This window comes from Vicugna pacos, chromosome 6 (genome assembly GCF_048564905.1).
Source record: "Vicugna pacos chromosome 6, VicPac4, whole genome shotgun sequence".
Lineage (NCBI taxonomy): Eukaryota > Metazoa > Chordata > Mammalia > Artiodactyla > Camelidae > Vicugna > Vicugna pacos.
This window is the reverse complement of record NC_132992.1, coordinates 95,834,398-95,852,150: the sequence shown is the minus strand read 5'-3', so window position 1 is coordinate 95,852,150 and position 17,753 is coordinate 95,834,398. Positions and strand designations below refer to the sequence as shown.

General features: G+C 45.6%; 1 protein-coding gene across 1 annotated transcript in view; it reads left to right on the top strand.

Annotated features, from left to right (window-relative positions):
- The window catches only part of LOC116278390 (uncharacterized), a 28,729-nt gene that overhangs the window by 10,775 nt on the left and 201 nt on the right, over positions 1-17,753 (top strand). The window contains exons 3-5 of the mRNA XM_072963906.1: positions 12,495-12,617; positions 12,722-13,048; positions 13,511-13,614. Coding sequence (XP_072820007.1) covers positions 12,495-12,617; positions 12,722-13,048; positions 13,511-13,614 — 554 coding nt within the window. The remainder of the gene's footprint in view (positions 1-12,494; positions 12,618-12,721; positions 13,049-13,510; positions 13,615-17,753) is intronic.

Sequence of the window (17,753 nt, the reverse complement as noted above, 5' to 3'; positions counted from 1 at the left end):
AGGCAATAAGCGACTGGCCAGGGAGAAGATGGCGGAGTAGAAGGACGCTTGTAAGTCACCCTCTCCCACAAATACACCAAGACCCACATCTACAGACCACTCAGCCAACCAGAGCACCTGCGGAACTCCGACAGAACATCGCCCTCTTCAAAAGATAAAGACGCCAAAAATCTGGTAGGAGAAAAGGGAAACAGAAAGAACAAAAGGCAAAGCAGCCCGGGACGGGTCCTGCGGGGAGGGAGCGGCAATGGAGGACTGGTGCTCGCTCGCTGGGTCTCCCCTCCCCAACTGAGAGGCCAGCGGGACGGAGGGGGAGCCTCCGAGGCTCGGATCTGCACAGAGCAGCCCTTGTCTGACAGAACTAAGTTAAATGGGCACAGAGCATCCCCCCGACATCCAGCCTGAGACGCGGGCCGGCAGCAGCGGGCAGGGCCAGGCTGCACAAGCCAGGCGGAGGACGGGTCGGCTGCATGGAGGCAGCCCCGGGGGACTGCAAGGGACTGGGCGCCGTGGCTGTGGGTGTACAGGACAGAACAACCTGGGCCCTCCACAAAACAGCAAGGTTGATGTGCTCTCGGGGGAAGGGTGCATACCCCCATCTCTGAAAACCCGCGGAAACTTTTCAGGGGAAGAGAGGCGGGGCTCAGGCACAGCCGCCATATCCTCCTGCGCGGAGCACCCAGGCGGGGGCGGGGGCGAAACCTGCATCTGCACCGAAAGGCTTAGCAGCCTCAAAGGCCAGACTGAGAAGGGCCTACAGCCCGGGGCAGATAGGATCCTTCCATCCTGGTCCCTCAGAGAACTTGCTCCACAAAGACAAACAATGAGCCGGGTTTTGGCTCGGAGCAGGGACGAGGCTGTCCCTCGGTCTTCCTTGAGCCCGCCTGCGGAGCACCGACCAGGGCGGGACACGCAGCCACACAGAGCAGCGGAGCTACCGGCGGCGCAGGTAGAGGTAGAGCGCCCCCCCCCCGCATTTCGGGCAGGAACACAGCCCCTGACCGAGGTGCTGGGAGGGGGAACGGCCCGCCCTCCTGCCTGGCCAGTCTGCAACATCTGACTGCGGCATCCGGAGGGGCAGTGACCCGCCCGCCCACAGCAGAGGAGAGCTGCACCTGACCCCGTGTTAGGAGGAGGCGCGATCTGCTTGCCGACAGGTGCTGGGAGCAGCACAGAAGAGGGCGCCAACGGAGGGCCTCTGAAAACAAGCTGAGCTTCCAAAACATGACGAAGACAGAAGGACTTCACATTAAAAGCACACACACCCCAGGAGAAGACCGACAACCCCCCTTTATTTTTTTAAATCTGTTTTTACCTGTTCTATTTTCTATCACTCTCTTAATTTTTACTTCTTAATTCATTTCTATTTCTCTTGGGTTTTGAGGTCCTGTTACTGATTAGACACAGGTTTCAAATACATCTATTCATCTCCCCACCCCCTTTTTTTTTAAAGGTTTTAAAAGGACGTCTCAACCCGATTAAAACTCTGCTTCAACTCGCTCTTCTATTATTCATTATACACTGTTTTAAATCCCTCTTTCTCCCGTCTTTTAAAAATCTTTCTCTCTCTCTCTTATTTTTTTCTTTTTTCCCTAAGTTCTATTCCTTAATAGGCATTAGATAGATAAAATCCTTAAGATCCAAAATAGACAACTGATACTCCATAAACCACAGTGCCAGAGAGGTATGAGCAAGATGAAGAAGCAGAGAAACCTTTCCCAATTAAAAGAACAAGAGGAATCCCCTGAAAGAAAGATCAATGAAATAGACATCGATAGCCTACTAGATCAAGATTTCAAAAAAGGAGTGATCAAACTGCTGAAGGAATTAAAAGAGATAGTGTTTAGAGATATAACATATGTCAAAAATGAAATTGAAGCTATAAAGAAGAGCCAAGCAGAATGGGTAAACTCATTGACAGAGATGAGGAATGATCTAATAGCTGTGCAAAGCCGACTAGTTAAAGCAGAGGAACGAATTAGTGATCTAGAAGACAGGGCAACAGAAAGCACCCATTCAGAAGAACTACAAGATAAGCAAATAAAAAATTATCAAAATAGCACAAAGGACCTATGGGATAATATAAAGCATCCCAAACTTTGCATAATAGGGGTACCAGAAGGGGAAGGAGGATCAAAGGGGATTGAAAAGGTTTTTGAAGAAATCATGACTGAAAACTTCCCAAACTTAAAGAAGGAATCAGATATCCAAGTACAGGAAGCTCAGAGGGTCCCAAACAGGAAGAACCCAAATAGACCCACACCAAGACATATCATAATCAAGATGACCAGAGTCAAGAATAAAGAAATGATTCTAAAGGCAGCAAGAGAAAAGCAAAGAGTGAATTACAAGGGAACCCCCATAAGGCTCTCAGCTGATTTCTCTACACAAACACTACAGACCAGAAGGGAGTGGCAAGATATATTCAAAGCCCTGAATGAAAAAAAGATGCAGCCTAGGATAATTTATCCAGCAAGGCTATCTTTTAGGATAGAAGGAGAAATAAAGAGCTTCACAGACAAAAAAAAAAAAAAAAGCTGCAGGAGTTCAGCAACACTAAACCCACTCTAAAAGAAATGTTGAAAGGGCTATTCTAAACAGAAAAGCAGCAGGATGCTACAGAAATGAGAAACTCACAACTGGAAAGGTGATAACTCATGAATTACAAATAAAGAAAACATACAAATCACTGAGTGGGAGAGGGAGGCAGGGAAATATAGAATATTTTTGTCTTTCTTTTTAAAATTTTTTTAACAGTTGGATGGGTTTGAGATCAGTTTAATAAAAACAGTTATAGTAATGGGTTAATAGATTTACAAAAAAGGGTAACCACAAGTCAAAAATTTACAAGGGAGTCACAAAAATTAAATAAAATCCATGATAATACAAAGGAAAATTACCAAACCACAAAAGGAAGAAGAAAGGAACAAAGAGGATATACCAATTCAACTGCAAAGATAAGTTCTAAATGGCAATAAACACACATCTATCATTAATTACTGCAAATGTTAATGGACTAAATGCTCCGGTCAAAAGACATAGAGTGGCAGACTGGATAATAAAGCAAGAACCTTCAATATGCTGCGTACAAGAGACCCACTTTAGGGAGAAGGACACATATAGATTGAGAGTGAAAGGATGGAAAAGGATATTCCATGCAAATGGAAAAATCAAAAAAGCAGGTGTTGCAGTACTGATTGCAGACAAAATAGACTTTAAAACAAAGGCCATAAAGAAAGATAAAGAAGGACATTTTATAATGATTAAAGCAGTGATACAAGATGAAGATATTACACTCGTTAATATATATGCACCCAATAGAGGAGCACCTAAGTACATACAAGAATTACTGACAGAGATAAAGGGGGATATTGATGGGAATACAATCATAGTTGGAGATTTTAACACTGCATTAACATCACTAGACAGATCTTCCAGACAGAAAATAAGCAAGGCAACAGAAAAGTTAAATACTACAATAGAAAAAGTAGATTTGGTGGATATTTTTAGAGCATTACACCCCCCAAAAATAGGATACACATTCTTTTCAAGTGCACATGGAACATTTTCCAGGATCGATCATGTACTTGGACACAAAAGAAACCTCAACAATTTAAGAAGATAGAAATTATCTCAAGCATCTTTACTGACCACAATGCCATGAAACTGGAAATCAACAACAGAGAAACAAAGAGAAAAAAAGGAAAGCATGGAGATTAAACAATATGTTATTGAAAAAACAATGGATCAATGAGGAAATCAAAGCTGAAAATAAAAAATACCTTGAGACAAATGATAATGAAAGCACAACCACTCAAAACCTATGGGACACAGCAAAGGCAGTGCTATGAGGGAAGTTTATAGCGATACAGGCCTTCCCCACCACCTGAATGAATTAGAAAAAGGACAAAAAGCCCCAAAAAGCAGCAGAAGGAAGGAAATAATAAAGATCAGACAGGAACTAAATACAATAGAGATTAACAAGACCATAGAAAAAATCAACCGAACCAAAAGCTGGTTTTTTGAAAAAGTAAATAAAATCGACAAATCTCTGGCCAAACTCACAAAGAAGAAAAAAGAGAGAGCACAAATTAGCAAAATAAGAAAGGAAAATGGAGAAATTATGACAAACATAATAGAAATACAGAATATCATACTACAATATTACGAAAAACTATATGGAAACAAACTGGATAACCTAGAGGAGATGGACAAGTTTCTGGAAACATACTGTCCACCAAGACTGAATCAAGAAGAATCTGAACACTTGAACAATCCAATCACTAGAAAGGAAATAGAAATAGCAATTAAAAACCTCCCTACAAATAAAAGTCCAGGACCAGATGGCTTCACTGGGGAATTCTACCAAACATACAAAGAAGAACTCATACCAGTCTTTCTCAAACTCTTCCAGACGATTGAAAAGGAGGGAATGCTCCCAAACTTAATCTATGAAGCCACCATCACCCTGATACCAAAACCAGGCAAAGATACTACAAAAAAAAAGAGAATTATAGGCCAATATCACTGATGAACATACATGCCAAAATCCTCACCAAAATTTTAGCAAATAGAATCCAACAACACATAAAAAAGATTATACATCATGACCAAGTGGGGTTGATCCCAGGGACACAAGGCTGGTTCAACATACGCAAATCAATCAATGTAATACATCACATCAACAAGAGAAAGGACAAAAACCACATGATCATCTCAACCGATGCAGAAAATCATTTGATAAAATTCAACATCCATTTATGATAAAACTCTCGCCAAAGTGGGTATAGAGGGAACATATCTCAACATCATAAAAGCTATATATGACAAACCTACAGCCAGCATAGTACTCAAAGGTGAAAAACTTAAAAGCTTCCCACTAAAATCTGGGACAAGACAAGGATGCCCACTATCACCCCTCCTATTCAACATAGTCTTGGAAGTCCTAGCCACAGCAGTTAGGCAAGAGAAAGAAATAAAAGGGATCCAAATTGGAAAAGAAGTGGTAAAAGTGTCATTATATGCTGATGACATGTTACTATATATAGAAAACCCTAACAGGTCCACACAAAAGCTACTAGAGCTGATTGAAGAATTCAGCAAGGTAGCAGGTTACAAAATTAATGTTCAAAAATCAGTTGCATTTCTTTACACTAACGATAAATCAACAGAAAAAGAAAGTAAAGAAACAATCCCCTTTAAAATAGCACCCAAAGTAATAAAATATCTGGGAATAAATCTAAACAAGGAGCTGAAAGAATTATACACAGAAAACTATAAACCATTGATGAAGGAAATTAAAGAAGACTTTCAAAAATGGAAAGATATTCCATGCTCCTGGATTGGAAGAATCAATATTGTTAAAATGGTCACACAGCCCAAGGCAATCTACAGATTTAATGCAATTCCTATCCAATTACCCAGGACATATTTCACAGAACTAGAACAAATCATAATAAAATTTATATGGAACCATCAAAGACCTAGAATTGCCAAAGCATTACTGAAGAGAAAGAAAGAGGCTGGAGGAATAACTCTCCCAGACTTCAGACAATACTATAGAGCTACGGTCATCAAGACAGCATGGTATTGGTACCAAAACAGACAAATAGACCAATGGAACAGAATAGAGAGACCAGAAATGAAGCCAAAAGCTTTTGGTCAACTAATCTTCGACATAGGAGGCAAGAATATATGATGGAATAAAGACAGTGTCTTCAGCAAATGATGTTGGGAAAACTGGACAGCAGCACATAAATCAATGAAGCTAGAACACTCCCTTACACCATACACAAAAATAAACTCAAAATGGATCAAAGACTTGAACATAAGAAAAGGTACAATAAATCTCCTAGAAGAAAACATAGGCAAAACATTATCTGACATATATTTCAAAAATTTTCTCCTAAAGAAATGAAAGCAAGAATAAACAAATGGGACTTAATGAAACTTACAAGCTTCCGCACAGCAAAGGAAACCAGAAGTAAAACAAGAAGAAAACCTACGGAATGGGCGAAAATTTTTGCAAACGAAACTGATAGAGGCTTCATCTCTGGAATATATAAGCAGCTCATACGACTCAATAAGAAAAAAATAAACAACCCAATCCAAAAATGGGTAGAAGACCTAAACAAGCAATTCTCCAAGGAAGACATACAAATGATCAAAAGGCACATGAAAAAATGTTCAATATCACTAATTATCAGAGAAATGCAAATCAAAACTACAATGAGGTATCACCTCACACCAGTCAGAATGGCCGTCATTCAAAAATTCAAAAATGACAAATGCTGGAGAGGCTGTGGAGGAAGGGGAACCCTCCTACACTGCTGGTGGGAATGCAGTTTGGTGCAGCCACTGTGGAAAACAGTGTGGAGATTCCTCAAAAGACTAGGAATAGACTTACAATATGACCCCAGGAATCCCACTCCTGGGCTTGTATCCAGAAGGAAATCTACTTCAGGATGACACCTGCACTCCAGTGTTCATAGCAGCACTATTTACAATAGCCAAAACATGGAAACAGCCTAAATGTCCATCACCAGGTGACTGGATAAAGAAGAAGTGGTATATTTATACAATGGAATACTACTCAGCCATAAAAACCAACAACATAATGCCATTTGCAGCAACATGGATGCTGCTAGAGAATGTCATTCTAAGTGAAGTAAGCCAGAAAGAGAAAGAAAAATACCATATGAGATCGCTCATATGTGGAACCTAAAAAACAAAAACAAAAACAAACAAACAAAAACAAAGCATAAATACAGGACAGAAATAGACTCATGGACAGAGAATACAGACTTGTGGTTACCAGGGGGATGGAGGGTGGGAAGGGATAGACTGGGATTTCAAAATTGTAGAATAGATAAACAAGATTACACTGTATAGCACAGGGAAATATACACAAAATGTTATGATAAATCACAGAGAAAAAAATGTGACAATGAGTGTGTATAGGTCCATGAATGACTGAAAATTATGCTGAACACTGGAATTTGACACAACATTGTAAAATGATTATAAATCAATAAAAAATGTTAAAAAAAAGGGGGGGACTGGCCAGCTCTAGCAACTGGCATGATAAAGAATGCAGTACACTAATCAATTGCAGTAAGGAATTCAGGAACACGGGGTGGCTGTTAGCCTTGTGTGAGGGTTAGCGACAACACAGTGCTGCTGCGTTTACTGTGCAGTTTCCTGCCCCGAGGGCCTGACGCGGCTGCACCCGTGGCCCCGAGGTTGTCTCCTCAGGAAACCGAGGAACCACAGGGACAAGTTCAAGGAATCATGAGGCCTTGAGCCTTGCAACCTTCTTTTTGGGCTCTATGGCTTGAAGGATTTCTTCACTTGTAGGATATTGATTAATCCTGGGAAGATGTTTACGAGAATATATTTGAACCTTGAAGGAAGGTGCACTGTGAATTTTGCAAACACCAGCGTGAGGCTTTGTCAACATGGAAGGTGACAGCTGATTCAATGGGAGAAAAAATCAATTCCTCCAGAACTTGCTTTAGTACCATCAGAGATAGAATGAATGAAAGTGCTTTCAGTTCATTTCATTTAATGTCTTCCATCAAGCTCTAGAATGACTTCTCTCTTTGCAGATACACTAATTCTCCCGTAATATTTCACTGAACAGTCTTAACCCTGTAATGGACAAAGGTGGAGGAATGAATGAATGAACTGTGTGCATCTCTCAAAGGGCCTAAATACGAGGGGAGGCTCAGGGCGCAGACCTGTCGAGGCTCGTCACAGGTCCCCACGTGGGAACTGCTCTAGTTCCCTGAGCCCGGGCTGCTCTCAGCCGTTCCGCTGAGCAGGGAGAGAGCGGCTCCTTGACCGTTAGGACGGAAGGAACCTCATCATCAACCGCGAGGAACTTCTGTTGAGAGAAGGGAATGGGGAGACTCCATGTGTTCCCTCAGAGCCACTGGGGACCAGGAGGACGTCGGGAGGGCTGCTCAGAGGGCGGACGGTGCCCGAAGTGCATGCAGTTACAAGAGCCTCTTTTTCAAAGTCCTGGATCTTGGCAATAATACCAGAACCAGGAGGGGTTTGGGTTTTTTCTGCAGCCTTCATTCGCTGTAAATGAAGTTTAAGAATCAGCATGTGTCCTTCTAGGTGTCTCACCTACACTGTGACAGAGATGGTTTGCCACGTTAAGAAAATAAGAGGTGGACACGGTTTCCCATTCCATCCTGCACCTCTGCCCTACAATTGAAATGTCCTGTGTCAGCTTGTTTGTAAACTAGCTTTAAAAGTGGCCCAAGTGGAATGAACATATGAAGCAAAACTGTAATTTTCTTTTAAAATGATTTGCAGTTGATTGAAATAAACATGAACAGATTCAACAGATTTTCATGGGAGACCTGAATTTTTATTCCAAATGAAAGTGTTGAGAAAGTCTCAGGAATTGCCCAATGGATTTGCCTAGTTGCTGCTAGAGAATTTTTATATAACAAGTTCATGGACTCTTCTCCTGGCTCAAATTCTAAACACCTTTTAGGATTCTCCCAGTAAGCAGTTTACAAAAGTGCTAGGTGTGACTTCAACAACTGCAGGACCAGGACGATGTAAGTCAGAGAAGCCGGGCTGAAGACTCTGAGGGGCCACATTAAATTACTCTGTGAGGAACGTTGGTTTGGAAAATCTTTGACTACAGTTCAGTTTTAGTCCAGAAAAAAAGAAATGAGGAGATGGTCCTCTGGGTCCTCATATGGATGAAGTTTAAGATAACAAGACCTGACAAGTTGGAGGAATAGAATATGGGGAGAATTTCAGAGGAAGTGGGAAGTTTGTGGAGACACTGACTGTGGAAGACCTGAGGGTACAGGGGAGGTGCAGGAGTAAGAGGGGAGGGAGGCATTGGTGCTGGAGGGAAGCCTGAGACACACAGCCCAGGGAAGGGGAGCCCGGGCTTCAGAGGCCCAGGTTTCTTTCCTTAGTCCCTGTTTGCCTCGTTAATCTTATGATCACGTTTGAGGACAGGTAACTTAAGGTTCCTAAACATGTTTCTAAGGCACAGAATAATGAGGGAAATAGGTTTTCCATTAAATTTTGAAGATTTTTCATATTTCACCAACTTGGTTTTAAGAAAAGTAAGTTTGAGGTTTTCTAAAGTCCCCCATAATGACCATTGACATGTATATTTAATGGAAGCATGAATCGCCTTTCGCCAGGTCTGTCCATTTCACTACAAATTTCCACAAGGGAGGTCCCTGGGTTTAAAACAAAAACTCAGCTGTGGTTCCTACTGCAGAAGTGACCTCAAAGCACTTAGATAACTTGGACACCATTTCTCAAGGTGATTTCTGGAGAATAAAGGAATAATTTCCAAGCAGCCTAAAGGGTCAAACAGCGCAAATAGCCAGCAGGGCTAACACCAGTCAGGTCTAAGGGATCAGTCTGGTTGTGAAGGAGCCAGGCTGAAGGCTGCTCAGCACAGGCCCAGTAGATCAGCCCCTATTCCCAAGGAGTGGGAGGAAGGCCGGCCACTTCCAGCTGGAACAACCTGATTTCAAACTCAGACTAATGCCAAGTAAGTACTTGCATACACTACACGGTCTTACCCACGAAGGACACACCTTACAATAGTTCTCAGACAAAGCCTGCAGAGCTTCTTACTGCACAGATGTGGAAGCTGGGATCCAGGAGAATGATTTAGACTCAAACTCCAGGACAGGTGAGAATCACAAGGCGCAGCCATGGGCCCAGTGTGGGTCCCACACCTGTTTGGTCAGCAGCCTCACAGTCATACGGGGTCTTGTCTGATTCCATCAGGGCCGTGAAAATGTTGACCTGAAACAAAGAGATGGCCAGATATTTCTCCAGCAAAAAGGAATGTTTCAATCTGGGATCAACAACGATTTTCCTTCCGGGCCTGGAATCACAGTGAGCCACCTGCAGGTCCTAGCAACCACGGGGATGAGAACTATTTTGCAGATGGGAATGGATGTTGGAGGAGGGGCTGTAGTGAACAAGGCACCCAGGGCTTCTCCCTGGCTGAGCTGTGACCACCCCTCACTGCCTGAGTCCTTGCCAGGAGGGAACAGGGCGTCTTTCTTCTTACACACAGCTGGACTCTGTTGCCCTGGTAGGACATGAGAGCCCACCATTCTGTCACCAAATTGTATTTAGTTGAGGTTTCTGTGTATTTAGTATTATTGTTATTTTCCCCAATTTATAAGATTTTATCAGTTTTATTGCAGAAGCTAAGCTGCCCTTGTCAGGCAATGCTGGGCTTATGAGTTCAACTTCATGGTGAAATAAAAGTGAATCATGTGGATGAAAAAAATTGACTTCACATATTAGAGACACTCATTGGAAGGAAACTCCACACCAGATCTGGATTATGCAGGTTTTTATATTTAAGCCTAGAGGTGGAGCAGATATCAGACAGTGGCTAATCTGAGAATCCAGAGAGCAATTGTGCTGTTCCCAGCATGTTCAGATGTTCTGAACAAGGAGCTACATGCAGATGAGACTGTGTTACCAAGACCCGTCCCCATAACTGAAGAAAAGGGATAAGGAATGTGATAATTTTGTAATATAAAGAGGATATTGGAGAAAGCAGAATTCTGCTGATGGGACTAAAAACTGGAGCCCCGACTACAAATAAGTGACACATTTTACAATTTTTAGCATCAACTCACCATGAAACCAACTATTCCGATACTATGTATCTCACTGGAAACACTGTGTTCAGGTGCTCGTAGGGCCGTCACACATGCTGTAAAGTGGAAACAAGGACTAAACACAGAGCTCAGTGCAGGGCCGTGTGCTGAGGGCATCTGAGGAACTGCTAAGCCCCACATTGCAGCCCTTGTCACGGGATCCAAGAAAACAAGAGTCACTTGGTCATTACTGGAAAATACGGGCCCTCCATGTTTCCTCAGATCCAACAGTCCCTGTCCCAGGATTATGTCTTGTGTGTGTCAGAGACAGTATCTTGGACAGAGGAGGTTTTGGATGCAGATGCAAGAGTGAGTCTCTGCATGTATGTGCATGTGCACCTGTGTATGCATGTGTGTGTGTGTGTGTCCCTGTGCACACTGAAGGGAGCTCAAGTCTTATGTCTCATGATGGCTTCCAGGACTTCCACCTTCCTCTGAATTTGGATAAGACCCGCTACTTTGCTCTATATACAAAACAGTATTCTTTACTGTAATTTGTAATAAGAACATTTATTCAAATCAATGACTTCCCAATCAGCAATGGAAGCTCTCTCCAATGATCCTCTATCCAGGATTCTGACGTTAACTTTCTCAGAAGCATGTGAGGCCTGGTGCAGCCCAGTCTTTCCAAGGACATTGCTGAGAATTCAGGATGAAGCCTGGGACTCTGAATCCACCTTCTGTGTGTTCCTGTGCCTCCTTACAGAACTCCTCTGACTCTCAGTCTCAATGCATATTTCATAACTTCACCCTCTTCCTCGTTATGCTTTCCAGCTTCTGACAGCTAAGACCCTCACCAGTGTGGATGAGACTACACCATAAGCCTTTGATCTGCTCCAGGTCTTTGGTCTGAGGACAGCACACCTGGGTGGGGAGTGGTTTATTGAAAGACTCAGCTTGAAAAGATGACACAGAGGAGTTGGCAATGATCCTCAGGCTGCACACCTGGCAGTTCACACTCAGAACCTTAGGTCACCTGGGATTTTGCAGTTGATCCAGGAGTGTGGGGTGAATCTTCCTCCCAGCTCTCATGCCACCTGGAGACATCAAACACAGGTAGGTGAGGTTTGGTCCCATTTCTCACATTACATGGATAATCTCTGCATCTCTGTGTAGATTTACATATGCAGAGCAGAGGTGAGTTTCACAGTACCTTACATTGTTCATGGCATTTATGTAAAAATAAGACAACACAGTGGAAATTAAACATCTTTCAATCACAATCCCCTGATAAGTAAAGATGTTTTCCTGAATGCTTCCATTGATAGAAAGCCAAATATTGGAGACCCCTGAGAATACGTGCATGACCCCTGCTCACACGTGATCAGATACACACGACCATAGAACAGAATCGTCATGTTCTCATCACAGGAGGGGGCCAGAAAACCCCACCAGGCTTGTCCAACTCTGTCTTTGAATTCATTCTAGATCGGTTATGTCCAAAGGGGCAGAACACACATGAAAACACAGGGACAACCCCTCACCAAATATGGTCCCTGGACAGTCCACAATGCTCTACACTTCTGGGGTTGCTTAAGTCTCCATAGGAAAGGAACACTGACAACTACAGCACAGGGTTTGTGTGCATGCGTAGAAACAAAAGAATATAGCAGGGTGCTAAGAGTTTACCCTGAAAAATTCACATAATAAAAGTGGTATTTTCAAATGCTACCAACACCAGCAAACCACAGACACTCACAGCTGCTCAGGGGCCTGGCCCTCTCTGAGGCCAGCAAGGCCCTGACTTGCTATGTAGTGAGATGACATGCAAATAGGGCCTCCCTCTGAGGATAAAGCCACCCGGCCCTGGCCCTGCAGCTCTGGGAGAGGAGGCCCAGCCCGGGATTCCCAGCTGCTCCCGTTCTCTGATCAGGACTGAGCACAGACGACTCACCATGGAGCTGGGGCTGAGCTTGGTGGTCCTGGGTGCTCTTCTACAAGGTAATTCATGGAGAAGGAGAGATACTGAGGATGTGGGTGGTCGTGAGTGAGGGAATCAGAGGACGTGTGACAGTCTCCTGACCAGGATGTCTTTGTGTTTGCAGGTGTCCAGGCTCAGGTGCAGCTGGTGGAGTCTGGGGGAGGCTTGGTGCAGCCTGGGGGTTCTCTGAGACTCTCCTGTGCAGCCTCTGGATTCACCTTCAGTAGCTACTACATGAGCTGGGTCCGCCAGGCTCCAGGGAAGGGGCTGGAGTGGGTGTCCAGTATTTATAGTGACGGTAGTAACACATACTATGCAGACTCCGTGAAGGGCCGATTCACCATCTCCAGAGACAACGCCAAGAACACGCTGTATCTGCAAATGAACAGTCTGAAATCTGAGGACACGGCCGTGTATTACTGTGCAAAAGACACAGTGAGGGGAAGTCGGTGTGAGCCCAGACACAAACCTCCCTGCAGGGTCACATACGGTGTGCAGGGTCACAGGGGACACTTAAGACCCCCCAGGGCACTCAGGACTCCCCAGTTGTGCCCTTCAGCCCCAGGGGCAGGTGCAGGAGGCAGCTGGTTTCACGGTTTCCTGTCAGGCTCTGGAGTTTCCTCTCCACAGTGCAGGAACCCCTCTGGATCCGAGAATCTGGGCTTGCACATTTAGTCTCCCAATTAGAAAGTTTTTTTCTAAAAGGAAAAACAACGTTTAAAAAAAATCCTCTCCTGCACAAGAGGCAGAGTTTCTCTTGCATTTATGTACTCATGTTGGCCCCTGTCCAAATCGGGTCAACGTGGAGCACTGTAAAACCATCATGGTGGATTTACGGACAGTTAGACACACTCTACCCTCCCCTGTGAACTCTCAGCCCCACCCTACTGATGGGGGCACGTGTCCCTGCCAGGTGGGGGCTCCTTGCTGACGTCCTCCATGAGAAGCCCGGTGAGGCTGGCAGCCCCCCAGGACCACGAGCGGGTCACAGGGAACGAGGCCAGTGAGAGGGAATGGGTGGGGCCGTGGCCACGTGGGCTCCTCCTCCAGGTCCAGAGAATCCCTGCAGAACAGAGGCTCCTGCTCCCTGTTCCCTGTGCAGGTCACGTTGGGTCACGAGCTCATTGATCAATTATCACCGATGAACGCACAGATAATTGGGAGGGAGCTGTTACAGACAGGTGGGCACTGACGTGTGAAATTTCAGAAACCACTGCAGACGCGCTGCGGGACGCTTTCTTCACCAGGCACGCCCGGCTCGTCCAGGATCTCCTGCAGGGCGGTCAGGTCCCGTGCTTACAAGCCCAGGTCTGGGCAGGAGGGCTCTGGCCCCCTGCTGTGTGCTCCCCGGCACCCTGCACGCACGCCAGGCTGCACGGTGCAGCTCACACCTGGGAAAGCAGGTAAAGCTGGTACCCGCATCACACGCCGGCTGTGCCGAGGTAAACACAAACACCGCAACACACACCAAGTGCGGGGTCCAGGGCGTTCCCCCCAGCACGTGCCCCAGTGCCATGCCGACTGCTTGGACTTACAGTGGCTTAAGGAGCAGCCACCACAAGAGGGACCCTCGGACCTTCCCTCTGTCTCCCAGCGCAAGACTCACGGCTCTCCTGTGAACGGCGCACTCCCTGCGTCTGGAGGTGGAAGGACCCCCGTCACCCCACGTGGGGATCCAGCCTGGCAGCTCCTGGCAGCAGACTCTGCTCCTTCTGATGCGCTAACCCCCACACAAGCTCCTCTCAGGTTCTTCACTAAGTGAGCCCCAAACCACAGATTTCTTCACCCTGTCAGTTCCCCAGGATATTGTGTGTCTTTGTCCAAAGGTATGCGAGCTGCCCGCTTTGGTCTCTTCTCGTCCATTTCTGTGCCACGTCCAAGAGCATGATAAATATTTACTACTTTTCTCCCAGGAATCTGTCCTTGCGAATTTTATTATGAGCCCAGCCTCGAGAACGCAACACGTCTGGGGAGGAAATTTCCCTCCTGACAACCCCACGCTGTCTTCCCTTCAGTCTGACTCTGCACAACGGTTAGGAGCCTCCGTCCTCACTGGCCACGTTCACCTTCTGGAAATTACCTGGCCAGGTTTGTTCTGGAATTTTAGCATTTCCATCACTTCCTTTGATGCTTCTTCCTGTCATGTGACATTTCATTGTCCATTTTCTGGGAGAACAGTGTTCATTACTCATTTATTATGAAAGCACAACTTGGTTGCTTCCAAATTTCTGCAAATATGAATAAAGCCGAGTGAACCTCGTGTGCAGGTTTTTGTCTGGACATAAACTGCGTTCTCCTTCGTGTGCATACAAAAGAGCACTGTGCTGGAGCACATGACGGGAGCATGTTTAGTTTTGTAAGAAGCCACCAAAACGTCCCCGAGGGGGCCTCCCATTCTGCACGCCCACCTGAGCGAAGGGGCTTCCTGCCGCTCCACCTCCTCCCAGTGTTTGATGTCCTCAACGTCCTGGGAGTCAGTCACTCGAATGCTTTGCAGTGATGCACACTTGCTGTTTAAACTTGCACTTCCCTGTGGGGAGGTCAGTGTGAGCCCAGACAGAAACGTCCCTGCATGGGGAGCCCGGAACCTCCAGGGGGTGCTCAGGACCCACCAAGTGCAGGCTGAGCCCCAGGAGCAGGTGCAGAGGGGGTTGGGAGGGGAGTCTTGTTAGAACCTGTGGTTTCCTCTTCCTGCCCAGGAGCTCCACCAGAGACCCTCTTCTGTGTCCTGATGTTTCGTTGATTTGATTCATGTTGCTTCAGAAAATATCTATTTAGGGATTAAGGTTGCTTTTATTTTCTTTACTTTCCTTCTTCTCAAAAGAGATCAACAAACCACAGAGGTTCCCAATAAATTTCAAGATACGCTTGAAGTTGCTCAAATTGGTGAAGTTCCTGAGAAGACACAGGAGGTTCTAAATATTATTATTACTCTTATTACATTTTGTGTGAGTGGAAGGAAGAGACACACCCGCCTCCATTCTGTCCAACTGCACAGGTTGAATTCTGCAGGATGCAGGCTTACAGGTCTCCAATGACAGAGGGACCCAGGTCTTCATATGCAATAGTCCTAATTGCCCACAGATTTCATATTTGCAGCTTCACCTGCTTGCTAAAATGTATTTCCGCTCTCAAATAAGTCCTGTCAACGTAATGTGGTCATTCATGGACATTGACAATGTGTCCAGCACTTTGAACCACCCAGCACGCACACATACTCACCTGAGGTCAGTCAAGGTGATGCTCTGCCTTCTTATTTCAACCCCCATCATGTAAATGAGCCCTTTCTGGGGTCAAGTTAGTGCCCTGTTTCCCCCACGTCTGTGCTTTTTGGGCAGGTTCCCTGTTAAAATTGGCCCCATGTGTAGTGTAAAGAACGTCTGGGGTCCTGAAGCACAAATGACTGCGAGAGGACTCAGGATAAAATGCACCTGACAGGTGAGCATCACTCAGGCGTGAGTCATCTGGCCATGGGCTGTGAGACTGGTGCTGATGGTTCAAGTTAAAATCTCACCCCAAAAATGAAGGCGAAATTCTCTGTGAATATTTGAGGCAGGCTTTGAAACTTGCCTTAATTTCCAGTACAACATGAGATGTGGAGACTTACGGTTCAGAATAAGGTGGGCTAGAGTGGATTGAAAATTACTAAGAGGAAAAGCAAAGGTGAAGGAGACACCGGCTACACTGACTCACGAGGACGTTTGCAAAAGGGAGGTCAGGTTGATGAGACATCACTTGGGAGCTAGGAGGCTTGATGGATTTGATCACGGATTGTGGGTAATTGAAGTTCAGTGGTGGGGAGATCGCAGTCACCTGGTTAATCTCAGGAGGGTTCTTGACAAAACCTGGTCGTGCAAACATAGACACAGACTCCCACACACCACAACCAGTAGAAACGAGCATTTCACGAGCCTGTGAACTACGCTATGGTCAAGAGGCTGTCAACTTTAAGGAGAGGAGTTCTGAACACACGACGAAACCAGGGGCACACAGACGCTAAGAGAGGAGTCCACCTGAGGGCTCAGTGACAGGGGGCCCCTGCAAGCAAAGCAGGAAGACCTCAGAAGATCCCAAAGCTGCTGGCACTTGGCTTGGACTTGAAGCCTCCAGATCTGACAGAAATGCATTTCTGCTGCTTCAGCCGCCCAGTCTGTCACTCTGTACGGTCAACCACAGCCAAGAGATGCACAAATAATGTTGACGCCGACAGACATATGTGGAACGTAAGTGTGAATCATTCTCAAAAAGACACGTAAGTATCTGCTGAAAGACTCTTTGGAATTCATCAGAGGACGTAGAATGATTGCTGCATAAATGAATGCCCAAATCCTATTGTTTTTGGTAACTTAGCAAGGAATAATATCAAAACGGATTAAAGTGCAACTTTTCTAACAACTAAAACTCAAAATAGCAGGAAATGGATGACCTACAATATGTCCAAGTTTGTGGGGAGTTCCTTTCTAATGCATTGTAGACACAGAATGTGAGGTGACGAATTGAGGAACAGTATGGAAATATAATACGACACATAGAATTAAAGCGTGGTCACTACGTTTGCAATAAAAATGCTAACACAGGGCCATGTAACCTGTAAAAGTGGTTATGTGACAAATGAGAGAGAGCACAGCTCTTATTAAATAAGCAACTGAGAGTCAAAGCAGAGATACACAGCAGGTGAGCAGGGAGCAGAGAGGACTAGGGGGCTGGGGGGCACGAGAGGAGGAGTGTGGGAGACGCCCACTCCAGTTGTTAGTGTCAGGCGCGTCTTCAGGACGTTTTCACATGAAACACTGGGAGGGAAAGTAGGTCCTGCTCTGCTTATGGTCACTCCCCTGCCCTCCGACTCTCCTTGGACTGAACTCCCTGCTCTGGGAAGAGAGCAGCTGTGGTCAGTGAGCAGAACGGGGGTCCACCCTGGATATAAGACAGCACCGCCTCCCGAGCCCAGAGACAGGGCCTGACCTGACCCTCCACGTTCGAGCGGAAACACGACCCCACGTGCATGCGAACCACACGCAGGGCTCAGGGCCATCACAGCACCTGTGCCACCCGGGGCCGGGGTCTCCTCTTCACTGACGTCATCCTCTGAGGGCCAAAGGCTTAGCTGACAACGACATAAACCCCCCTCTGCACCACACACAGTGCCTCCTGGTGGG